The following is a 21,779-nucleotide window of genomic DNA, read 5'->3' as shown; positions in this document are numbered from 1 at the left end:
TCTTTTTTAGGGTACCTTCTTGGATTCTGGTACAAATTTCCAAAATTCGGTATTCTGCGTCGAATAGTTTTATTTTCGAGCTTGATCTTCTTGCGTCTCTATTAATTTTAATTCTCCAGATGTTGTTTGGGTCATATATTGGTAATAATAAAAAATTCACCTTATGAACTATGTTCATTTCAAATGAATTCGGAAAAAAATGAAGAGACGATTTAACATATTTTAAGTCTTCAAATCTATTTTGGAGTTCGGTCAATATTCCTTTCGGCTTTTTTATATACCTACTCGTTAAGTTTTTCTAGTATAATATGGTAAAAATTTTTTTCTAAGTCGAGTAAAATGACTTAAATGCAAAATGTGTACCTAATACAAATTACATCTGTAGCAAGAGTTATACAAAAATCGGTCTGGATTCGGTTGATTACTGACTTTTACATTGCGCCACTCTTATGTAATGTTCGTTAGCGCAGTTTTCGATGTGTCATATCATTCTTATCTTGGATGGAAAAGGAATTTGTTACAAAGTCTTTCATGTTTGTTGTCAGTAAATTAAAAGACATTTTGAAACACATATTATGGAACGATAAAATTTTTTTTAAATCATATCTAATACAAAATTGAAAAATAACTCGGGTACAATCGAGAGCCACAAGTAATCCTTCAAAGAGCCGCATGTGGCTCGCGAGCCGCAGTTTGGCCACCTGTCCAATATCAAATATTCAGTATTCATATCCGAAATTGGACAGTATCATTTTATCACCCAGTAGATCGAATGCATCTATTTGTTATTAAACACACACACGTAATTAATTAAATTACATACACATTTGGTCAATTATCAATAATATAATTTGGACATCAGCCAAAAGTTGCTGACATAAGATAAACAATTTACCTTAATTAGATACACAAAATCACGCGGGGCCCGTGTTTACATTGACCCAATTTAAACTTATATAAAACTAAGATCTCTTGTCTAGAAATTCAATTATTATTAATTCATTAACGCGAGTGATTGTCTTCAACGCTCATCATTTAAGTCTTTACTCAAAGTACCCCGGGTCAACATCCATAGTGTAAGTCTCATCAATAAACTCTGCTACTATTATTTGGTGTTTCCATCACAACTTAAAGACCAACTACACTGAGCCAACGAAGGGATATTGTTCATGAAACTTTCTATTCCTTTCTATTCCTGAAACTTTCACCCAAATGTATCGCCCAAACGAAAAATATTACATTACTCCCCACTAGCAGTGGGATGGAGAGAGCGGTAACAAGCTACCTGAAGGCTCCAATCACTCCCGTGGCCCAATTGGTGGCGAGGACACCCCGCAGGTTTAACATGCCTCTAAACACCTACCCGGACATACCAGGAGGAGAGCTACGTCACGCGTTACTTGAGGAGGAAAGTCTAGAACAAGAAATGACGCATACGCAGTGGCAATCGATTCCAGAATCTAATTGGCATTATTTTGTAGCCACCGGGACCATTACTATAATGGTAATAATTGGGATACTCACGTTATGGAAATACCGTCCTGTTGTACGACTATGTCGTTCAGGGAATCCACATACTCAGACTAACGAACAGGAAGTACCTGTATTAAGTAGTAATCGGCATAACAATGTACTGTCGACTTCAAAGGCCGACATCCCACTCTCCACATTTTCATCCAATTGCCCTAATTTTAATCTAGAGATAGAGTCGGACATTGATAGCTAGAGTACGGTTGGAAGATTGTTGATTATTCTTAAACTATTTATTTATTAACATGTTTGAAGTTGACTATTTTATGTAATACTTATATGTAAACTTTGAGTATTGACCCTTGGGCCAGTTTTTGCCCGATTCCGCAGTATGTCCAATATCAAATATTCAGTATTCATATCCGAAATTGGACAGTATCATTTTATCACCCAGTAGATCGAATGCATTTATTTGTTATTAAACACACACACGTAATTAATTAAATTACATACACATTTGGTCAATTATCAATAATATAATTTGGACATCAGCCAAAAGTTGCTGACATAAGATAAACAATTTACCTTAATTAGATACACAAAATCACGCGGGGCCCGTGTTTACATTGACCCAATTTAAACTTATATAAAACTAAGATCTCTTGTCTAGAAATTCAATTATTATTAATTCATTAACGCGAGTGATTGTCTTCAACGCTCATCATTTAAGTCTTTACTCAAAGTACCCCGGGTCAACATCCATAGTGTAAGTCTCATCAATAAACTCTGCTACTATTATTTGGTGTTTCCATCACAACTTAAAGACCAACTACACTGAGCCAACGAAGGGATATTGTTCACCACCCCTGGAATATAACAAACCTGCATATATTTGCTTCGTAGACCTAACGAAAGCATTTGACAGAGTCAGACTTAGCGATATAATAAAGAAAATTAAGCAAAAAAGGATACCGGCAAACATTGTTGAAGTCATAAAACAAATGAACAATAACAAAACGACAAAAATTAAATCAAACGACACCACTACGGCCAACATACCAACACCAGGAGGAATCAGGCAGGGAGACAGCCTCAGTTCATTTCTATTCAATATGCTAATGGATGAAATAATAGAAGATGTGGAATCGCTACAACTAGGATACAGACTCGGCCACAGTAGAATCAGTATAGTGTGCTATGCGGATGATGCAGCCCTGATTGCAGAGGACGAGGATGACCTACAAAGACAACTTTATCGATTCTATCAAGCATGTCGACGACTCAACATGAACATATCCACGCAGAAAACAAAATGCATTACCACTGCGAAAGACCCAATTAGATGCAAGCTCGTGGTAGAGGGAAAGCCCATACAACAGCTAAACCAATTCAAATATCTAGGTGTAGAGTTATCAAGTTATCATGACCCAGCCAAAGACCTAAGAGGACAAATTAACAAGGCCGCTGTCTTGCCCGGATGTTTGAGAGATGTGGCCTGGAATAACCCATATATGAGAATGGACAGCAAAGTTAGAATTTATAAAACTTGCATCAGACCTGTTATGACCTATGGCATTGAATCAAGAGAAGACACCAATAAAACCAAAAGCATGCTACGAACAGCCGAAACGAAGACACTAAGAGCAATAGCAGGGAAGACAAGAAGAGATAGAATACGAAACAACATCATCAGGGAACAATGTGGCGTGCAAGATGCAGTCAGATAGGGCAGACAAAGACGATGAGAATGGGTCAGTCATGTAAAAAGAATGGAGGAGCACAGACTACCAAGAATTGCTCTAGAAGGAAAACCATCAGGCAAGCGTTCACCGGGGAGACCACCAAAAAGATGGAGAGATAGCTGGCAGTCTACCTTTCAAGAAATACTTCAACGTCGGAATTAACAGATCGACAGATCTACAACAAGTATAAGAAGAAGAAGATTTGGAGCATCTTGTAGAGGAATCTTCAAAGCTAACAATATATTAACAGTACCTGCAATATATGTATATTGAGGAATGCCTACGATTCCTCTTCAGAAATAAACATCTATTTGAAATGAATCTACCTATACACTGTTATAACAATAGGGAGATTAAGTACATCTACCCCATTCACAGATTGACTGTGACAGAAAAAGGTGCCAAATATTCTTGAATGAGATTCTTCAATAAATTGCCCCATGACACTAGAGTGATTAGAAATCTAACTCAGTGTAAAAAGGCTGTACATAGATTACTATTGTCGATAGAACCATATAAGGTGATATATTTTATGAATTCAAATATGTAACAGGATTTCTGTAATTTTTTTCTTTTTTGATGAGTGTTTCGCTCTGCGTATAATGTGTATGTCTTTGTATATATGTATGTACCGGATGTCCCTATAAGAATGGCTCTCGGCCATATCTCAGGAACCGTTTATAGTACAGCTTTGAGAAAGAAAAATATTTATAACAAAAGTTGCCTCGGGAAAAGCCTGGAAATTATTTTCATAATTGTAGGTCCACCGCTAGAGAGCGTAATTGAATATCAAAAATTAAAAAATCAAAATTTTACAAAATTTACCTAATGAAAGGGCACTGGAAATCTAATCATCGTATTCTTCATAAAATTCTGGGCATATTTGATTTCACAAATTTAAGTCTACCTTTGCAAAAAGAGGTGGGGGTGAGTGGGAACCTTCTTATGAAAAAATTGCTGTAAGTCCGGTTCTGCTAAATCAAATTTTAAACATAACAGTTACTACTGTCGTCGGTAAACGAGGTTAAGGAAAAGTAGTGTGCTATGGAAAAAACAAATAAACATTTTCCAGATGTAAACGTATATAATTAATTAAAACAACAATAAGACAAACAACACTATAAAATATAACAGGGAAATAAAAGCAACTACTTATAGTCTTAGCGACTGCCTAAATGTTCAAATTGTTGCCCATCATTTTCGATGCAAGCATTTACTCTTTCAAGAGTAGATTGAATAGCAACAGATTTACTGTTTTAGACTTTTATTTATGGGGACGGATTAAAGACCTTGTTTTTGCCGCTAGGCCCACTACTCGAGAAAACATGATCTAGAATCTATAGAGAATACGAAACACCGTTCAAAGCATTGCGAAAGCAGAAATTGAGACTGCTGTTCAATCTACTCTTTAAAGGGTAAATGCTTGCATCGAAAATGATGGGCAACAATTTGAACATTTAGGTCGTCGCTAAGTAAGTAGTTGCTTTTATTTCTTTGTTATATTTTATAGTGTTGTTTGTCTTATCGTTGTTATAATTAATTATATACGTTTACATCTGGAAAATGTTTCTTTGTTTTTTCCATAGCACACTACTTTTCCTTAACCACGTTTACCGGTGACAGTAACTGTTATGTTTAAAATTTACACATTTCTTAAGATATCTCGAGATAGAAAAAAGGTATCGACATGCGGTTTTCGGTATTATGTTGATAATTTGGTCTAATTTTGTAATACAGGAATAAAAATGCATACTTGTATTTAATATTTTCCAAAGAAAACTATATTTCTGAAAATAATTAAATAACGCCTACCATCTAGCATATTACTTATTAGGCTATTTCGAAAATAAGACTCTTACATTGACGAAAAAGAGCTGTTTTCAACAAGACCGAGTATGCAGAATTCGACGTAGCAGAACCGGCTTACAGCCATTTTTTCATAAGAAGGTTCCCACTCACCCCACCTCTTATTTGATTTGCAAAGGTAGACTAAAACTTGTACAATCAAATATGCGCAGAATTTTATGAAGAATACGATGATTGGATTTCCAGTGCCCTTTCATTAGGTAAATTTTGTAAAATTTTGATTTTTTAAATTTTGATATTCAATTACGCCCTCTAGCGGTGGACCTTCAATTATGAAAATAATTTCCAGGCTTTTCCCGAGGCAACTTTTGTTATAAATATTTTTCTTTCTCAAAGCTGTACTATAAACGGTTCCTGAGATATGGCCGAGAGCTATTCTTATTGGGACACCCGGTACAATTTTCGAAATAAAGATTACTACTACTACTACTGCATTCTTCTTCTTCAGGTTCCTTCCCATATCGGAGGTTGGAAATCATCATCGCTATTTTAATTTTATTGGCCGCACTTCTGAATAATTCTAATGAGCTGCAACCGAACCACTCTCTCAAATTTCTCAGCCAGGACATTTTGCGTCGTCCTGGGTTTCTCTTCCCTTGCATAATTAACCTAAGTAATACGTACTTCTCGCCCCTCATTATATGACCCAGATATTGAATCTTTCTAATTTTAACAGTTTTTATGACTTCACATTCTTTCTTCATTCTTTGTAACACCTCTATATTAGTTACTTTTTCAGTCCACGATATTCTGTGGATTCTCCTGTAGCACCGCATCTCAAAGGAGTTTAATTTTTTGATTTCAGACTGTTTTATTGTCCACGCTTCCATGCCGTATAGTAAAGTAGAAAAAACGTAACAACGTAGCATTCTTGTGCGGATCTCTAGATTAAGGTTACGGTTGCAAAGTAAGTTCTTCAATTATATGAACGTGTTTCTTGCCATTTCTATTCTAGATCTGATTTCTTTTGTTTGATCTCCATCTTCGGTTAGCCACGTTCCTAAATATTTATATGTTGTTACTCTTTCGATCGCTGTATTATTGATGATCAGGTTATCTACATTTTGTGGTTTTTTTGAGAATATCATTGATTTCGTTTTCTTGAGATTCATTTGCAGTCCGTACCTTTCACTTGCATTGTATACATGTTGTATTATGTACTGTAGAGCTTCCATGTCACTTGCAAATATGACCGTATCGTCCGCATATCTAATATTATTAATGCTATTTCCGTTGACCAAAATACCTTCCACAATATCCAATAAAGCTTCTTGAAATATCACTTCACTGTAGACGTTGAATAAGAAGGGTGAAAGTATGCACCCTTGTCGAACTCCTCTAAGTATACTTACTTCCTCTGTCAGTTCTCCTTCGACTCTTACTACTGCATTCAACTAGCTTTAAATGATTTGTAGATTCCATATTTTTGTTTTAATGTATTAATTTTGATGATATAGTTATTTATATGTTGTTGCTGTTTATTGCTTTGATTATTGTTCAACATATTTAGTTTAAGATTCTTTATATTTACACTTGAAATTGAATTATGTTATCCTGTTAACAACTTGGCTGCATTTAGAGGTATTTATAAACTTACGTTGGGTGCATTACGGGGCATATATGTCCCGTACACCCCATTTGCCACTGTGCTTTCCAACACAGTCGATGCAGCCAACCGTTAATGTAATATGTAATATGTAGATTTGTCTCGTAACGCAGCCAAGGTGTTAATAAATAAATAAATATATAAAATAAATATATAGAGCAAAAAGCTATATTACAACTTACGTGACCTCCCATAGAAATCCCAGTTACTCCTAAAGGCCCAAAACCACGTTCTTCACACCAGTTTAAAAGAACTATACACTCAAATATAAGGCAGCCACCCATAACAAAAATATCAGACACATGGTGAAGACTAGATCTAATTTGATCCTTTGGTTTTCTAACACCATAGAAGGGATTCTCTAATATAATAGCTCCAATACCTTCTTTCAGTAAGGGTTTCGCCATAATATTCCTTCTTCGCCAAAAATACTGGAAACATTAATTTGATGTTGGTTATTATTTATGAGTGCTATTGACTATTTTGATCTTACGTGATCACCTGTCCCTGCTAGATGAATGCATACTGGTTTGTACTCACTCTTCCACTTCAGAGGAAGCAGCATTTGAAAGTAACAATCTTGTACTTCTTCAGGTACTAGTCCTGGCAGGAAAGTAGCAAATGGGCTTCTAAATTTGCCTTCTATTATTTTACAATCAGTTCTGTCCACTATCTATAAAAAATTACAAGTATCAAGTAAAAATACCATGTAAAGCACTTAATTTTGTTCTTATTTGCAAAATTATGAGATTCAAAGTCAATTATGAGGTAGTGAATCAAACTTGAGCAAATTGAGTAACTTGAATATCAGTTAAATTGTAGCAGAGAGTCACAGTGAAATTAGCTTCAGAATTTAGCAGGTCAGAGCTGCTTTTAGAAAGATGTCCCAAGGTAATATGCAACAGATATATAAAAATGGCATTGCCAATCTACTTATTTCACTGGTACATGTTATCAGTCTTATTTTATGGCGCAGTTTTGGACTGCGCCCACAAAGATTGCGCTGGACAGGTCACCTTATAAGAATGGATAACGACAGAACACCTAGTAGAACGCTTAACAGAACTATGGTGGGAGGTGGGCCGGTACGAAGACCAAGGAAGATGTGGATAGACGAAGTGAGAACCAATGCTAAAGAGATATGGGAACGTCTCAGCAAGATTATTGGGCTTATAAAAACCATCAAGAAGAGAAAGCTGGAGTACTTCAGACATGCAATTAGAGGTCCCAAATTTAGGTTGCTACAAAATATTATGCAAGGGAAAATAGGAGGCAAACGCAAGGACGAATAAAGAATACATAGTGAAGAACTTGTGTGAGGTTGGTATGGTATTAATACAAGCATGCTATTTAGGATGACAGTGAATAAAATTAAGATAGCTATGATGGTAACCAACGTCCTGAAATGGCAGGGTACATGACGAAGAAGAATTCTATTAGTAGATCTTTTAACATTTTTAGGATGTTATTGAAGTTTTAGTCCCAAAACATTTATTATAATAGGGAATATTTGAAAGTAGGATGTTTTAAAAACTATTCCAATGTAGCAAACTATAGAAAAATGTAATGTATAAACTTAAAAATACAAATAGAAATTAAAAAATGTTACCACCTTGGCTGGGTTTAGAGATATTTATAAACTTACATTGAGTGCATTACTAGGCATATATGTAGAAAGTTGATGCAGCTAACCGTTAATCTAATACGAGGTCTATTTGTCTCGTAACGCAGCCATGGTGTTAAAAGAGAAAATATTGTTCATCAAATTTCATAACTACCACCTATTGAATCATATTAGTTCTACTTACATTTATTATTTTAACTGGATAATCATTTGGCACTAATTTATAAGAACATTCTCTGTTGGATACAGTCTTTCGAAACTTGAATAACCTACAAAAATAGAACAAACTATTAATAATTTAAAAAGGATCTATATGTTATCGGCCAAACTAGTATTTACTTACTTAAGCCGTCCTCATGTACCTTAAGGTCTCGAGGTACAAGAGGACGATGTACCTGATGTAAATTGATTTAGGATTGATTTTAGGATTGTTTAATGTTGTGAATGTTGTTTTGTGTACAACAGAAGGGGACACAGAAGTATTATGATTTAACATTTTGCGATCGGTAAGTGATTTTTAATTTATAAATTTGACCTTGTTGGAATCGGTGTCAAATTCTTCGTGCATAAACAATTTGAATTAAAACTTACTGTAAAAAAGTATTTTGTTTGCAAAACATTTATTTATTTCATAAATAAAATTAAACAACATTCAGATAGAAATAGGAATACGAGTATAATACAGTCAAATAATATAATAGTATAATAGTAATAGTATAATAGTAATTTGTAATAGTAGAGGAATTGAAATTATGATGACGGACAGCGGCAGCGATGCTTATGTATCAGAGGATGGTAAAAGGAAAGGTAATGAATTTGGAAGAAATCTTTAGTAAGAGCAGAAGAGTGTATCGAACTCACGAAAAAAAAAAAAATTGTTGGAGATAGAATGAAATTACGGAAATGATGAAAACGTTAATAACTGATAATAAAAAGAAAGATACGGAACTAGAGGATATAAAAAACATGGTAGGTGAGTTGGTAGGAGAAATGAAAGAACTCAGAAAAGAAAATAGTGAGTACAAAGAAAAGCTTAAACAAATAATTCAAGAAAATGAAGATTTAAAAAAGGAAATAATGAGTATGAAACAAAAAAAAAAAAGGATAAATTAGAGCTAACTTTAGAAATCAGAAAGAAAAATAATTTAATAATGAAGGGTTTGCCAATAAGTACGTCTGATACGGAACAGCTTAAGAATGAAATAGGAAGCCAGACTAGTTTATCCTGATATTAATACAGACCTTGCCGCAGGATAAGTTAGTATGGTTTAGTACAGATATTATAGTATACCTACAGAGCCAAAATAAATAGATAAACTGAATAAAAGACTCTGTAATTGGAAAATAACCATTTTTACTCAAATGATAATCTAAAAAGGGATAGTTCCCTGGGTTGGCTGTATACTAGGGATGGCGGTTTTTGACAAAACACCGGTTTTCGGTTATACCGTTTTTTTTGCTTACGGTTTAACCTGGCGGTTATAACCGGCCAAAAAAACCGGTTTTTGGAAAAACCGGTTTTTGGTTTTTTTAATCCAATAGGTTATATAGTTACATTTACAATACACTTTAGTTTGCGATACTCCATTTGACTCGATATCAATATGATCAAAATTAGTACTATCGAAAGAACATGTATTACTTTTAACACGTTTGTATATTTGTAGAATAGGTACATTTTAACTCATTTAATACTTCCTGTATGATTGTATCGTTTTGAAAACGTAGCGAAATTCTTGGAGATTCGTATTCGTAATCAGTAATTCGATATTCATATTCAGAGCATTATTTTTGGTAATCAGAAAAAGTCTTTCAACCACTTTCAATGTCAAGAGTTAAGTGTGAAAAATGGATGATGTTTGCGTCTAATTCAACCAGATCACTTCTTATGTAAATATTATGATTACAAATACCTTTTCAAGGAAATATTATAATAAAACTTAATAATTATTTCTGGCTGATGTGAGATTGCACTTTCAGTTTGCTTCTCTATTTTATAAAATAAAATTTGAATTATGGTTTTGTTTGGAATAATTACTTGAGAATAATAATTATGATTGGGATCCAAAATAATACCTAACCTAATCCTAATCACCGTAAAAGCCTAATAACCGGTTTTTACTTTAAAAAGAAAAAACCGGTTATAACCGGGACAAAAAAACAACCGGTAAAACCGGTTATTGCGAAGTCAAAAAACCGGTTTTAGGTTTAAACCGGTATGTTTTTCCCATCCCTACTGTATACTTAGAAGTTGTAAAACAACTTCTAAGTAGTAGGTGTAATTTTAAAAAATTGGCAATTGGTAACAGTTTTTTTATAAAAGCAATAATTATACCTCAATTATAAAACTTATTATTTATTTTTCCATGGAGTGCTTTGTATACACTTAGAGTTGCCGAGGATTATTACCTTCTTGCACTTGCATCTGTGTATGGAACAGTTTTTGTTGCAGCTGCATTTGATAAAATAATGTACTGATCCAACCTAATCTCTCGTAGCTGTAATTTTTAATGATATTTCAGAGTCATGGTTTACATCTGCTACCTCTAAAAACATTGATAGCAAATGTCGATTTCTGTTCTAAAAAAATTTAAAATCTTTTAAAGACATTAATACCCCAAAAAGCTAGATAAATTATTAAGTAAGAAAAAATTAAAAACCTATAATATAGTTTCTAAAGTACACCAAAAAAATTGTCACCAATCGTGGTGTACCAACTTCAGAAACTATATTCTGGGTTTTATTTTTGCTTACTTAAGAATTTATCTAACATTTTGGGGTATTACGATCTCTGTTACGTTTTTAATTTTTTTATCTCAGAATTCGACATTTGCCATCAAACTTTTTAGAGTTACCAGATATAAACCAAGGCACTAAATAACTTCAAGGGTTGCAAATACGAGGGATTCAGTTGGATCAGGGCAAGACTTTATCAAGTGCGGCTTGCAAGCAAAAAATTAATAAAAATGATTATTTTTCAAGTACAAGAGTATTTTATTCAGTTTGTCTCTTTATTTTGGCTTTGTAGGTATAATACAATGTTAATCCTAGGCCGTACCGGTTTATCCTGCAGAGTCTATATTAATATCAGAAACAAGTTTGGAATAAGCTAAACTAGTTTATCCTATAGCATTTAGGACATACTAGTTTGGCCTAGGCCAAACTATCCTATCGTGTTCAGGACAAACTAGTTTGGCCTAGGCCAAACTAGTTTGTCCTGAAATCGGGTTTGCCCGGTAACATACATCATTACATATAAATATTTATGTTAATACTGCCGTGCTTAGCCAAAACGCTGTATCTACAGAGACATCACTTTTGAGTAAAATCGATTTTTGTTTGAAGTATTCATATACATTTACACAGGATACGGCATAAGATGTGCTGTGTTTAATGTGTTTTGGCTTAACTTACAGTCATTTTTAATAAGCAAATAAGATAGATATGCACATTTGGGTTAGAAAGAAGTAAAAATTTAATTTTTTCAGATTTTTGCAGATACGGCGTTTTCGCTAAGCACGGCAAAATAGTACAGTAAAACCTCAATATAACAGACTAATTGGGGGAAGGGTTGTCCGTTAAAGCCAAAAGTCCGTTATATAAAAATAGATTTAAATTTTTTTGAAAATATGTACCTACAATGTATTTAGATATAAATAAAAAATACAAAACCCAAACAAAATTCTCGTTAGTCTTCAGACATTCGTCGTGAAGTAGCGTTGCTGTTTGATATCAATGCACTTGCTTTCAGCAATCCAGCTTTGAAAAAGAAATCAAGTGTTGTTTGCACTTTTGAAATTTTCTGCTTTTTTATAATCAACTCTCTAAAATTACGAAAATGCCTATAATTAGAAATGTTTCCTCATTAGACTATAATAAAAATGTTATAATTTTTTTTTGTAAAATACAGCGTTTGGGGTCCATGGAGACCCCATTGGTATGAAATGTATCTTGGTATAGGACTGGTTAAGCATTATCAGAGGCGTCTTTAATTTTTTTATACCAGATTTTTTGTCCGTTATATCCGAAGTCCCTTAAATAAAGGTCTGTTATATCAAGATTTTACTGTACTAGCAATACTAATATTATATAAATTATCCAATTACTTTATTTTATCTTGTTTCCTTTTCCTTTCATTTGTCAGATTTATTTTTTTTCATATATTTTATAACTTATAGAATATAATTGATCTTCATACATCTTAACTACCTTACTAATTCTTCTATAGATAGATTCTACAGAAGATCTTTATCCAGATCTTCCCTATGTTATTTTAGTTTATTCATATTACAGCTACCTGAGCGAACCAAGCGGACCAGATCGGCCTGAAATATTTTAGCGATATAGCACAAAAAAACTTAAGTTACTGTTTCCATTAAAACCGAATGTATGTGAAATAAATAAGAACAGTTTACATAAAAGATCTGAACGAAATTTCAGAAAAGGTGTATGATTGTTTGTGAATAAAAGTTTGTGTTTGTTTCAATCAAATGAGTTTTGATTTCAACAATTTCAACAATTGCTTTAAATAAAAGGGCCTAGCCGGGTAAGATGATGAAAAGTGCCCCCAACTCGATTCGAATTCCATATATGTCACCGTTTAGCATATATAGTGAAACTAACTTTCTGAAATTTTTAGCCCCCTAGGTGGTCATGTGACCCACCTAGAGCCTAATTAGGGGTTTTATGTTTTTATTTTTTTATCTCAGCCGCATCGAGAACTAGCGAAAAACTTTAAATAAAAAAGTTGTAAGCTTTAAAAAGTTCTGTCCGAAAAAAATTTTGTTTTTAATTTTTGGCGGGAAATTTAAATATTAGAACGATTTCAAAATTTTAAATGGGTATAAAAAAATGACGTAAGACATTCGTTTTCACGAAAAAAATATATAACATGTATTTTTGCATAACGTTTCACCCTGAATTTTTTCAAATTTTTAAAATTGGTGAAACGTACCTTTAAAAATAAAAAACCGCATTTTTTCGGTTTTTTTTCGTTTTTTGATACAATTTTATACATATTTTTCAAAAAAGGTAACACCGTCACTGGAGTAGGTAAAAAACTGTAAAATAATTGGGGTTTGCTTAATAAAAATTTTTTGTAACGCCATCCATTTTCAAGATACAGGGCGTTGAAGAAAACTAAATTTTACACATTTTTTACGATTTCGCCGAAACTACTGGCAACATTGTAATACAATTTGGCGAGTTTTAAGAGGTAGTTGTTGTGCATTTTTGACATACAATTAAGAATTTTATATTTATCATGGGCGCGCATAGGGGTAATGGTCTGAACTTTTTAAAGAAAAAAGATAGTACGCCACTGACATATTTCAAATTAACAATCGTTTTTGAATTCCTCGTTCAATTTGTGACAAAAAATCTATCTTCCTATTTTTTCATACGACGCGCCATTTTTATTCAAAAAATAAAACATCTTAACTGTTACAAAGTATTCGAACTTCTATGAAATAAAATACTATAGTATTTTTACTACAAAAACGTTATTACGTAGGTAAAAATTTTTGACGTAAGAGAACTGTCAAAACATTAGAATGTGACTTTTCCTTATTGCCATGTTTTTATAAAAGTCACATTCTAATGTTTTGACAGTTCTCTTACGTCAAAAATTTTGACCTACGTAATAACGTTTTTGTAGTAAAAATACTATACTATTAGTCGTTTCTACATCTACATAAACTCGTACATCCATTATAAAAACTAATTCGAATACTTTGGAAGCGTTAAGATATTTTATTTTTTGCAGCAAAACGTCGCCTCGTGTGAAAAAATAGGAAGATAGATTTTTTGTCATAAATTGAACGAGGAATTCAAAAGCGATTGTTAATTTGAAATATGTCAGTGGCGTACTATCTTTTTTCTTTAAAAAGTTCAGACCATTACCCCTATGCGCGCCAATGATAAATATAAAATTTTTAGTTGTATGTCAAAAAATGCACAACAACTACCTCTTAAAACTCGCCAAATTTTATTACAATGTTGCCAGTAGTTTCGGCAAAATCGTAAAAAATGTGTAAAATTTTGTATTTTTCAACGCCCTGTATCTTGAAAATGGATGGCGTTACAAAAAATTTTTATTAAGCAAACACCAATTATTTTTCAGTCTTTTACCTACTTCAGTGACGGTGTTACCTTTTTTGAAAAATATGTATAAAATTTTATCAAAAAAAGGAAAAAAAACCCGAAAAAATGCGGTTTTTTATTTTTAACGGTACGTTTCACCAATTTTAAAAATTTGAAAAAATTCAGGGTGAAACATTATGCAAAAATGCACGTTATATATTTTTTTCGTGAAAACGAATGTCTTAGTTATTTTTTTATACTCATTTAAAATTTTGAAATCGTTCTAAAATTTAAATTTCCCGCCAAAAATTAAAAACAAAAATTTTTTCGCAAAGAACTTTTTAAAGCTTACAACTTTTTTATTTAAAGTTTTTCGCTAGTTCTCGATGCGGCTGAGATAAAAAATAAAAACATAAAAACCCTAATTAGGCTCTAGGTGAATCACATGACCACCTAGGGGGCTAAAAATTTCAGAAAGTTAATTTCACTATATATGATAAACGGTGACCTATATGGAATTCAAATCGAGTTGGGGGCACTTTTCATCATCTTACCCAGCTAGGCCCTTTGTATTTTTTTTTGTTAGTACACACCACCTTACCTAAATATCTTAAAGATGTCTATGGGTAAGGGAGCGTTTAAGTATTACGTAACGCAGTTTGGGGGGAGGGGGGTCTTGTAAAACGTTATGGCGCGTTCAATTTCGGTGAACCTTCATCGATTTTCACGAAAATTGGTCAGTGGTTAGAGGATACCTCAAGAAACAAAGGTGACATGGTGCCACCTTGCGCCTTTACCCTGAGGGTGGATACCGCCCCTTCTCGGGGGTGAAAATTATTTTATAAAAAATAACTGCACAAATCAGTAGAGGGGGGAGGGGGGTTCGAACAGCGCGTTACGTAACATTCTTTTTTAACTTAAATGAAAAAAAAAACTACGGAATTTCTTTTGTTTTACATAGACCCCTGAATTGTATTATGTTGCACCCTCACGCTCCGCTCATGTTCCGACAACAGGACAATAGTACCTATTCAAGTGAAAAAATCTTAAAATTTGTAACACAGATGAAGCACAGTAACATGTGTTTGTAATAATTAAAGATGGACCTCTCTCCACAAAATTGGTCTTTTTGTACCTACTCGGTCAACAAGACAAACTCAAACTTTTCACATAAGCTTTCATAGATATAACTATTCTTACAACAATTTTTTACCACGAACACTTAGACTTGCGAATTCTCTAAATGACTTAAATATATTCTGTCTGCAATTCCTTGGATAGATTTAAAAACCATTTGTTGAACATACAATGTTAGTGATATAATTTCTATCAGCAATTTTTTAAGCTTAAACTTTGTTTGTTTTTTATATCGTAATGTTTTTTTTCCTTTAACTTATTAGCTTTGTTATCCAATACATATTATAATGTTTGTTCTTTGTGTTGACATTGTTTATGGTTTTGCTTTTGTCTTTGTAATATTTTTTTTTGTAATAATATTTTCTGAATTGGGCTTGCCCGTAAATAAATAAATAAATAAATAAATAAACAAAAGATTAAAAGATAAAGATGTTATTTAGAGGTTGTAGAGGGAACTACGTGTTCATAAATCATGTATGTTTTCTGAAATCGTTTTCTGCAGTAGGTATTCATTAATGTTTTAAATACGCAAATTTTCAAATTATTTAAAAATGTCTTTAAATAAAAAGCATTAAATACAAAACCCACTATATTGATACTTAGTTTAAAAAATTGATAGATATTAAAAAAAAATAATACCCTTATTTAAAGTGTGATTCCTGAATTATTAATTTCAAAATTTTATGTGATTAATATCTTGACGAAAATTATACATACATAATTTCAAAATTTCACCTTGCATTATTCATAATAGACCCTACATAATAAACATTTTTGAGATGAGGTTGTTAAGCAGCTTCTAAAAACAAAAATATACAGGGTGTTTAATTAAAATTAAAGATAATGGACTATGCTAGACTTGAATTTAAAAGTTGACATATCCTAGCATTTTTATAATTTTCTAAAATAATGACACATGACAACAATTTTATTCCATAAGTGGTTTCCATACATTATAATTTTAAATGATCACCCTGTATTATTCATAAAGACCATGAAATCAGATTGTTAAGCAGCTTTTAAAAATATAAAAATATACAGGGTGTTAAAAAATAAAGCTTATGGACTACGGTAGGCTTGCATGAATCACCCTGTACATTAAAATTTATGTTTAAAAAGCACACATTTTTATATATGAAAATCTACGGGTCTCAGCGTTTTTTTAAAATTGATTAAAACAAGGACAGAAATAATTTTATTCCATAAGTGCCTTCTTATATATACAGGGTGTTTCAGAAAAAGGTAACACGATCTCTAAGATATTTGAAAAACTGAAAAATAATTGGGGTTTGCTTAGTACAAGATTTTTGTAACGGCATGCGTTTTCACGATACAGGGCATTGAAGAACAAAAAGTTTTACACATTTTTTTCACTATTTTTCCGAAACTACTGGCAACATCGTATATTATTTGTTATACAAAAATTTTTACTAAGCAAAATAAAATATTGAAATAATAAATATGTTATTTTATTTTAAGTTTTTTATTAAAAAAGATAAAATAGAAGAATGCATGAGAAGAACAATAAAGGATGAAAGCAAAAATGTATGTAAGGATGGGGTCAAGTAGGAAAAATGTAAATGTAAATGTAAAATTAGTAATAAAAGATTATTATTCTAAGTTTTGGACATATTTCATGTCATGGGACATGAAATTACGATTGGCAGGGATAACCAGACACATGAACTAAAAAGAAAAATTGTTCTTGGGTGGGCAGCATTTGGAAAACTGAGAGAAACTTTTAAAAGTGAGTTGCCCACATGCCTAAAGAGAAAGGTATTTGATCAGTGCATCCTCCCAGTCTTGACGTATGGATCAGAAACACTTACCTTACCTAAAGCCTCGGCTACCAAACTAAGAGTAACGCAGAGAAGAATGGAGCGGTCAATGTTAGGAATAACTCTGCGAGACAAAATCAAAAACGAAGAAATCAGGAGAAGAACAAAGGTGACTGACGTCATCAAAAGAATAGCCAGGTTGAAGTGGAGATGAGCAGGACACACAGCCAGAATTTCAATTCATTTCATTCAAAAAAATTCATTTTTTTTATTCATTTTTTTTTATTGTATTATTGTAATTTTACTGTTAATGGGGTTTTCCCGTGGATAAATAAATAAATAAATAAATAAAAAGAATGACAGATGGGCGATGGACAAAAAGGTTATTGGAATGGAGGTCAAGAGAAGACAAGAGAAGCGTCGGTCGGCCGCCTATAAGATGGACTGACGACGTAAGAAAGTTAAATAAAAACTGGATGAGAGCGGCGCAGGATAGACGTGGTTGGAAACGAGGGGAGGAGGCCTATGTTCAGCAGTGGATTTTTGAGGCTGTATGATGATTGTAAGTTTTTATTATTACCTCAAATGCGATTAAAATAATAACAAAGTTCTTTTACCAGGTTTCCGGTACTTTTCGTAACCTAGTTTTCCATTTAGGTTCAAATGGTCACTTGGGTGTTACATAATGTTTAGGTAGGGGGAGGGGGTACATAAAAACGTTACGGTTCGTTACATGGGGGGGAGGGGAGGTCAAAAATCTTCAAAAATTGCGTTACGTAATACTTGAACTAAGAAATATCATAAATTATAGTTCTCTGCACTAGAGGATCAAATATTAATGGAAGAATTAAGGAAAATCCTCCTTTGTATGTAAAGAAACTAAAAAGTTACAAAGATATGAAGTTTGTTTGTAGTTGCGAAGTTATTTCCTCCTCTATATAATTCAGTACAGTATGGAACAGTTGCGGAGTAAACAGAAATTTTTTTTCTAAACTTCACTGTCCTTAAGATGATTTACTACCAACATTTCGTAAAGACCTTCCTTGGATCTATTCTCAAACATTTTTAGACTTGTATTATTTCCATACATATTTCTAATATCGCAGACGCATTGTCGTCATCCTTTTCTTCTTCTACATAAGATCATAGCAATAAACAAAGTCATGTCTGCATCCATTATTTTTAGGAGTTTCTTTTAAATACACATAAAATTGACACTGAAACTTATATCACAATAAAATGACTGTATGTATACAAACCACAAACAGAGGAATAATTCCCCGAGATAGAGCGAATCTTTTTCCTGCCATATCAACGAAATATTTTGGGCCGATCTGGTCAGAAAAACCAGGCCTTTAGTCACCGGCCATGGTTTGTGTCGGGAGCACGAAGCTGCTTGACAAATCTCGAGACCCACAAGTATTTACTCAACAGAGTTTTATATGTAAATTAATGATTTAATTATTCTGCCGGGTTTTATTTACCAATAATTTGTGCTTTGAAATCATTTCAGCCTGTTTTTAAACAAATTTAACTCACCTTTGTAAATTATCAGCCGACCCCCATCCTTTTGTGAAAAATTTAGATAACAGAAGTTTTCTGTATATTACATCTAGACGACTTACTGGCATTCTTTCATTTAATAATAGGACCCAAGTACAAACCTACCCCTTCAACTGTACTGCATTAAAACTTATTTAAATGTGAATGTTTATATTTATAAAGTATAAAATTTTTCTTACATTCTACAAAAACTGTCAAAGTTAAAAATGTTAAATTTTTGACATTGAAGCCCTAGGAGCACATCACATTTTGACATTTTGACCAAAATCAAAATATAATTTTCTTCTTCTTTTTTTAGGCCTTTAACTTTAACAAACTTAGGACTTCATTAAGTTGGAGGGTCCGAGAAGTTAGCCACATTACTATAGATTTTCATAGAACGTTGAATTGACGTTTGACAGTGTTGCCATGTGATTATAATGTATAGTATGTTGCACGCTTCAAATATACAGAGAAAACTTCGAAAACTACCCTTTTGCATTATTCTATGGATTTTGATATTTTTTAATTTATGTAAAACACAAACGAATAAATATTTGTTGCTTGTTTTGATATTAATTGCAGTTAATTGTTAATTACTAGAAATTTTTTTGTGGCAATTGCCCTGATAGATTACTGGAGAGATTTGGCAATGGAGTCAGAACGTTTAAATTTGCGTTTGCCAGATTGCACAGATATTCCGCAGATATACATTTTATGACTTTCTTTTTATTATATTACATATATTTCTTTTTATTATTTTATTATTTGGAATGAATGTACCTGAATACTGACTTAGTTACTGAAAAGTGTTCACTTCGTCAGTACGCTATTTTTGTGTTTACAGTAAAACCTCCGTTAACCGAAATAATTGGGGGGAAGGCCGTTTCGGATAACAATAATTTCGGTTAAAAATAATATTGTTTTTTGTATTCTTCTTGTACCAAATTACATCGTATTGGAAAGATATAGCTGCAAAACATCGTTGTCAAAAGAAAATAGAAGATTTCTTTAAAAAAACACTCTAATCATGTTCATTTTCGTTAATTTTCTTGCTTTCTTTAAATTTACTTTTTATTGACGAAATTATTGAAACTGTCAGCCGTTTCGGTTAAACGATGTTTCGGTTAAAAAGGTTTCGGTTAACGGAGGTTTTACTGTATTTTGTATTTTTTTTTAAATATTAAAATGCCTTAATATGTATATTAAAAAGTACAACTTCCATTTTAGACAAATTATTTTTCCTAATAGTACTGTGGACTTGTATATCTGTATTTTCAGTTGCATATATTCTGGAGCCTGTTATTATCACATCTTTTTAATATTTCTGTGAACTTGTATATCTGTGTTTTCAGCTGCATATATTCTAGAGTCTGTTATTATTTACATTATATTTAATATCTCTGTCTTTAATCAATGTTAGAGTTTTTTCGATGGCATTTCGAGTTCAGGTGAGAAGATGCTATGTAATATTACTAGATAATCTGTAGGTAATTATTGTATTGACGACCTTATTATTATTTATACAAATCTTATTTTTATATAGATAATAATAAACTAAAAGCATATACTAAAATCTTAAAACAGCAGAATTTTTTTTACTTGTTTTGCAATTTATTTTACAACTTTTATTTTCATATAGATTATAATAAACAAAAAATATATACTGTAACGTGACTATTGTAATTACTTATAATTACAATAAAACTAGCGGTTCGTATTTATATACGACTTTATTTATATTTATACAAGTTTACTTTACAAACTTTAGCTTAAGACTAAACTGTATTTACAAATATGCCCGTATTTATACCCAGTTGTTATTCTGGAACAATCGACGCCCATCTCTAGCTATCAGCGTGTTCCGCCTACGGGTCGTATGTTCGAGAAGTTCCTCCTCCTTTCCGCCGAGGCCTAGATCATTCGATGACGTCATTCTCGAGGTGTTTACTGTTATACGGCGGTCGGCCAAGTTTTCTCTTTTGTTACACTGCTCCCCTCTTAAGATCTGAGCGTCCCGATCAGCAACTCTAGATGAAGGCCCAGGATGGCGGAATCTACACGACTCTCCAGCTCTGCATACACCCTTCAAGAAGAAATAGCAGTCTACTGTCTTTGAAGGGTATGACATCTTCGGGTTCATGCAACACACAGTAATTCGTACGCCAGTTTCTCTGAAGATCACTTCAAGCATGCTTCTCACAATCTTCCAATCCAGACTTTCTACTGCATGGCCTATTTTTGGTATAGCCAAATCTTTGATGTCATAATTACACACGATTTTCTTCAAATTAGTTAGAGCACGCCATATGTTCTCGTAGCTTGGCGTGTCCGTATAAGACTTCCTGGTCACTATATACAGCAAAGATCGAGGACCACCTTCCAATCGCAATACTCTTCCAATTTTAGGTTGTTGATTCCTTAACTCGTCCAGGCGGCCGAACTTTCTATTGAATACGGACGAGATTCCTTTAGTCATCTCGAGGTCTTGGGCAGCACAGTGGGCTAGAGAGACGTTTTCTGGAACACCAAACAGATCTTGCTGAACTTCTGTGGTCACGCCGAATCTAGCACTCTTTCTTTCTGCGTAATTTGACATAAATTCCTTAAAACTTGGCTGTGGTGCATCTTTCATCTCCTGTTGGAGGAGTCGGGCTTCCTCTGTTTCATTTGAGCCAGCATATGGTGCAAGACGATTTATGTGAATAACTTTTGGTTTACCGTTTGGTAACTTCTTAATTCTGTATATTACGTCATTTATTTTCTTCTTAACTTCATACGGACCTTCCCATTGTCTTTGCAGTTTAGGACACAGGCCTCGACGACGTTGTGGATTATAAAGCCAGACAAGATCACCTACTTCGAAGCTTTCATTCTTACAGCGAGAATCATATTGATCTTTCATTCTGTCACTGGCTATCTGGATGTGTTGT

General features: G+C 33.0%; 1 protein-coding gene across 3 annotated transcripts in view; it reads right to left on the bottom strand.

Moving 5' to 3' along the window:
- LOC114329559 (protein ABHD18) overlaps positions 1-19,156 on the bottom strand; it is a 47,180-nt gene extending 28,024 nt beyond the window's left edge. Inside the window, exons 1-4 of one of the 3 annotated variants that reach the window (XM_028278709.2) lie at positions 18,844-19,156; positions 8,493-8,577; positions 7,178-7,357; positions 6,867-7,115 (exon numbers count right to left, since the gene is read on the bottom strand). In XM_028278709.2, the coding sequence (XP_028134510.1) occupies positions 6,867-7,115; positions 7,178-7,357; positions 8,493-8,577; positions 18,844-18,935 (606 nt within the window). In that variant the 5' untranslated portion in view covers positions 18,936-19,156. The remainder of the gene's footprint in view (positions 1-6,866; positions 7,116-7,177; positions 7,358-8,492; positions 8,578-18,843) is intronic. The other 2 variants (XM_028278708.2, XM_028278707.2) reach the window with 2 other exon arrangements.
- Positions 19,157-21,779: the final 2,623 nt, after the last annotated feature.

The sequence above is a fragment of the Diabrotica virgifera genome, chromosome 10 (genome assembly GCF_917563875.1).
Source record: "Diabrotica virgifera virgifera chromosome 10, PGI_DIABVI_V3a".
Lineage (NCBI taxonomy): Eukaryota > Metazoa > Arthropoda > Insecta > Coleoptera > Chrysomelidae > Diabrotica > Diabrotica virgifera.
This window is presented reverse-complemented; position numbering and strand designations above follow the sequence as displayed.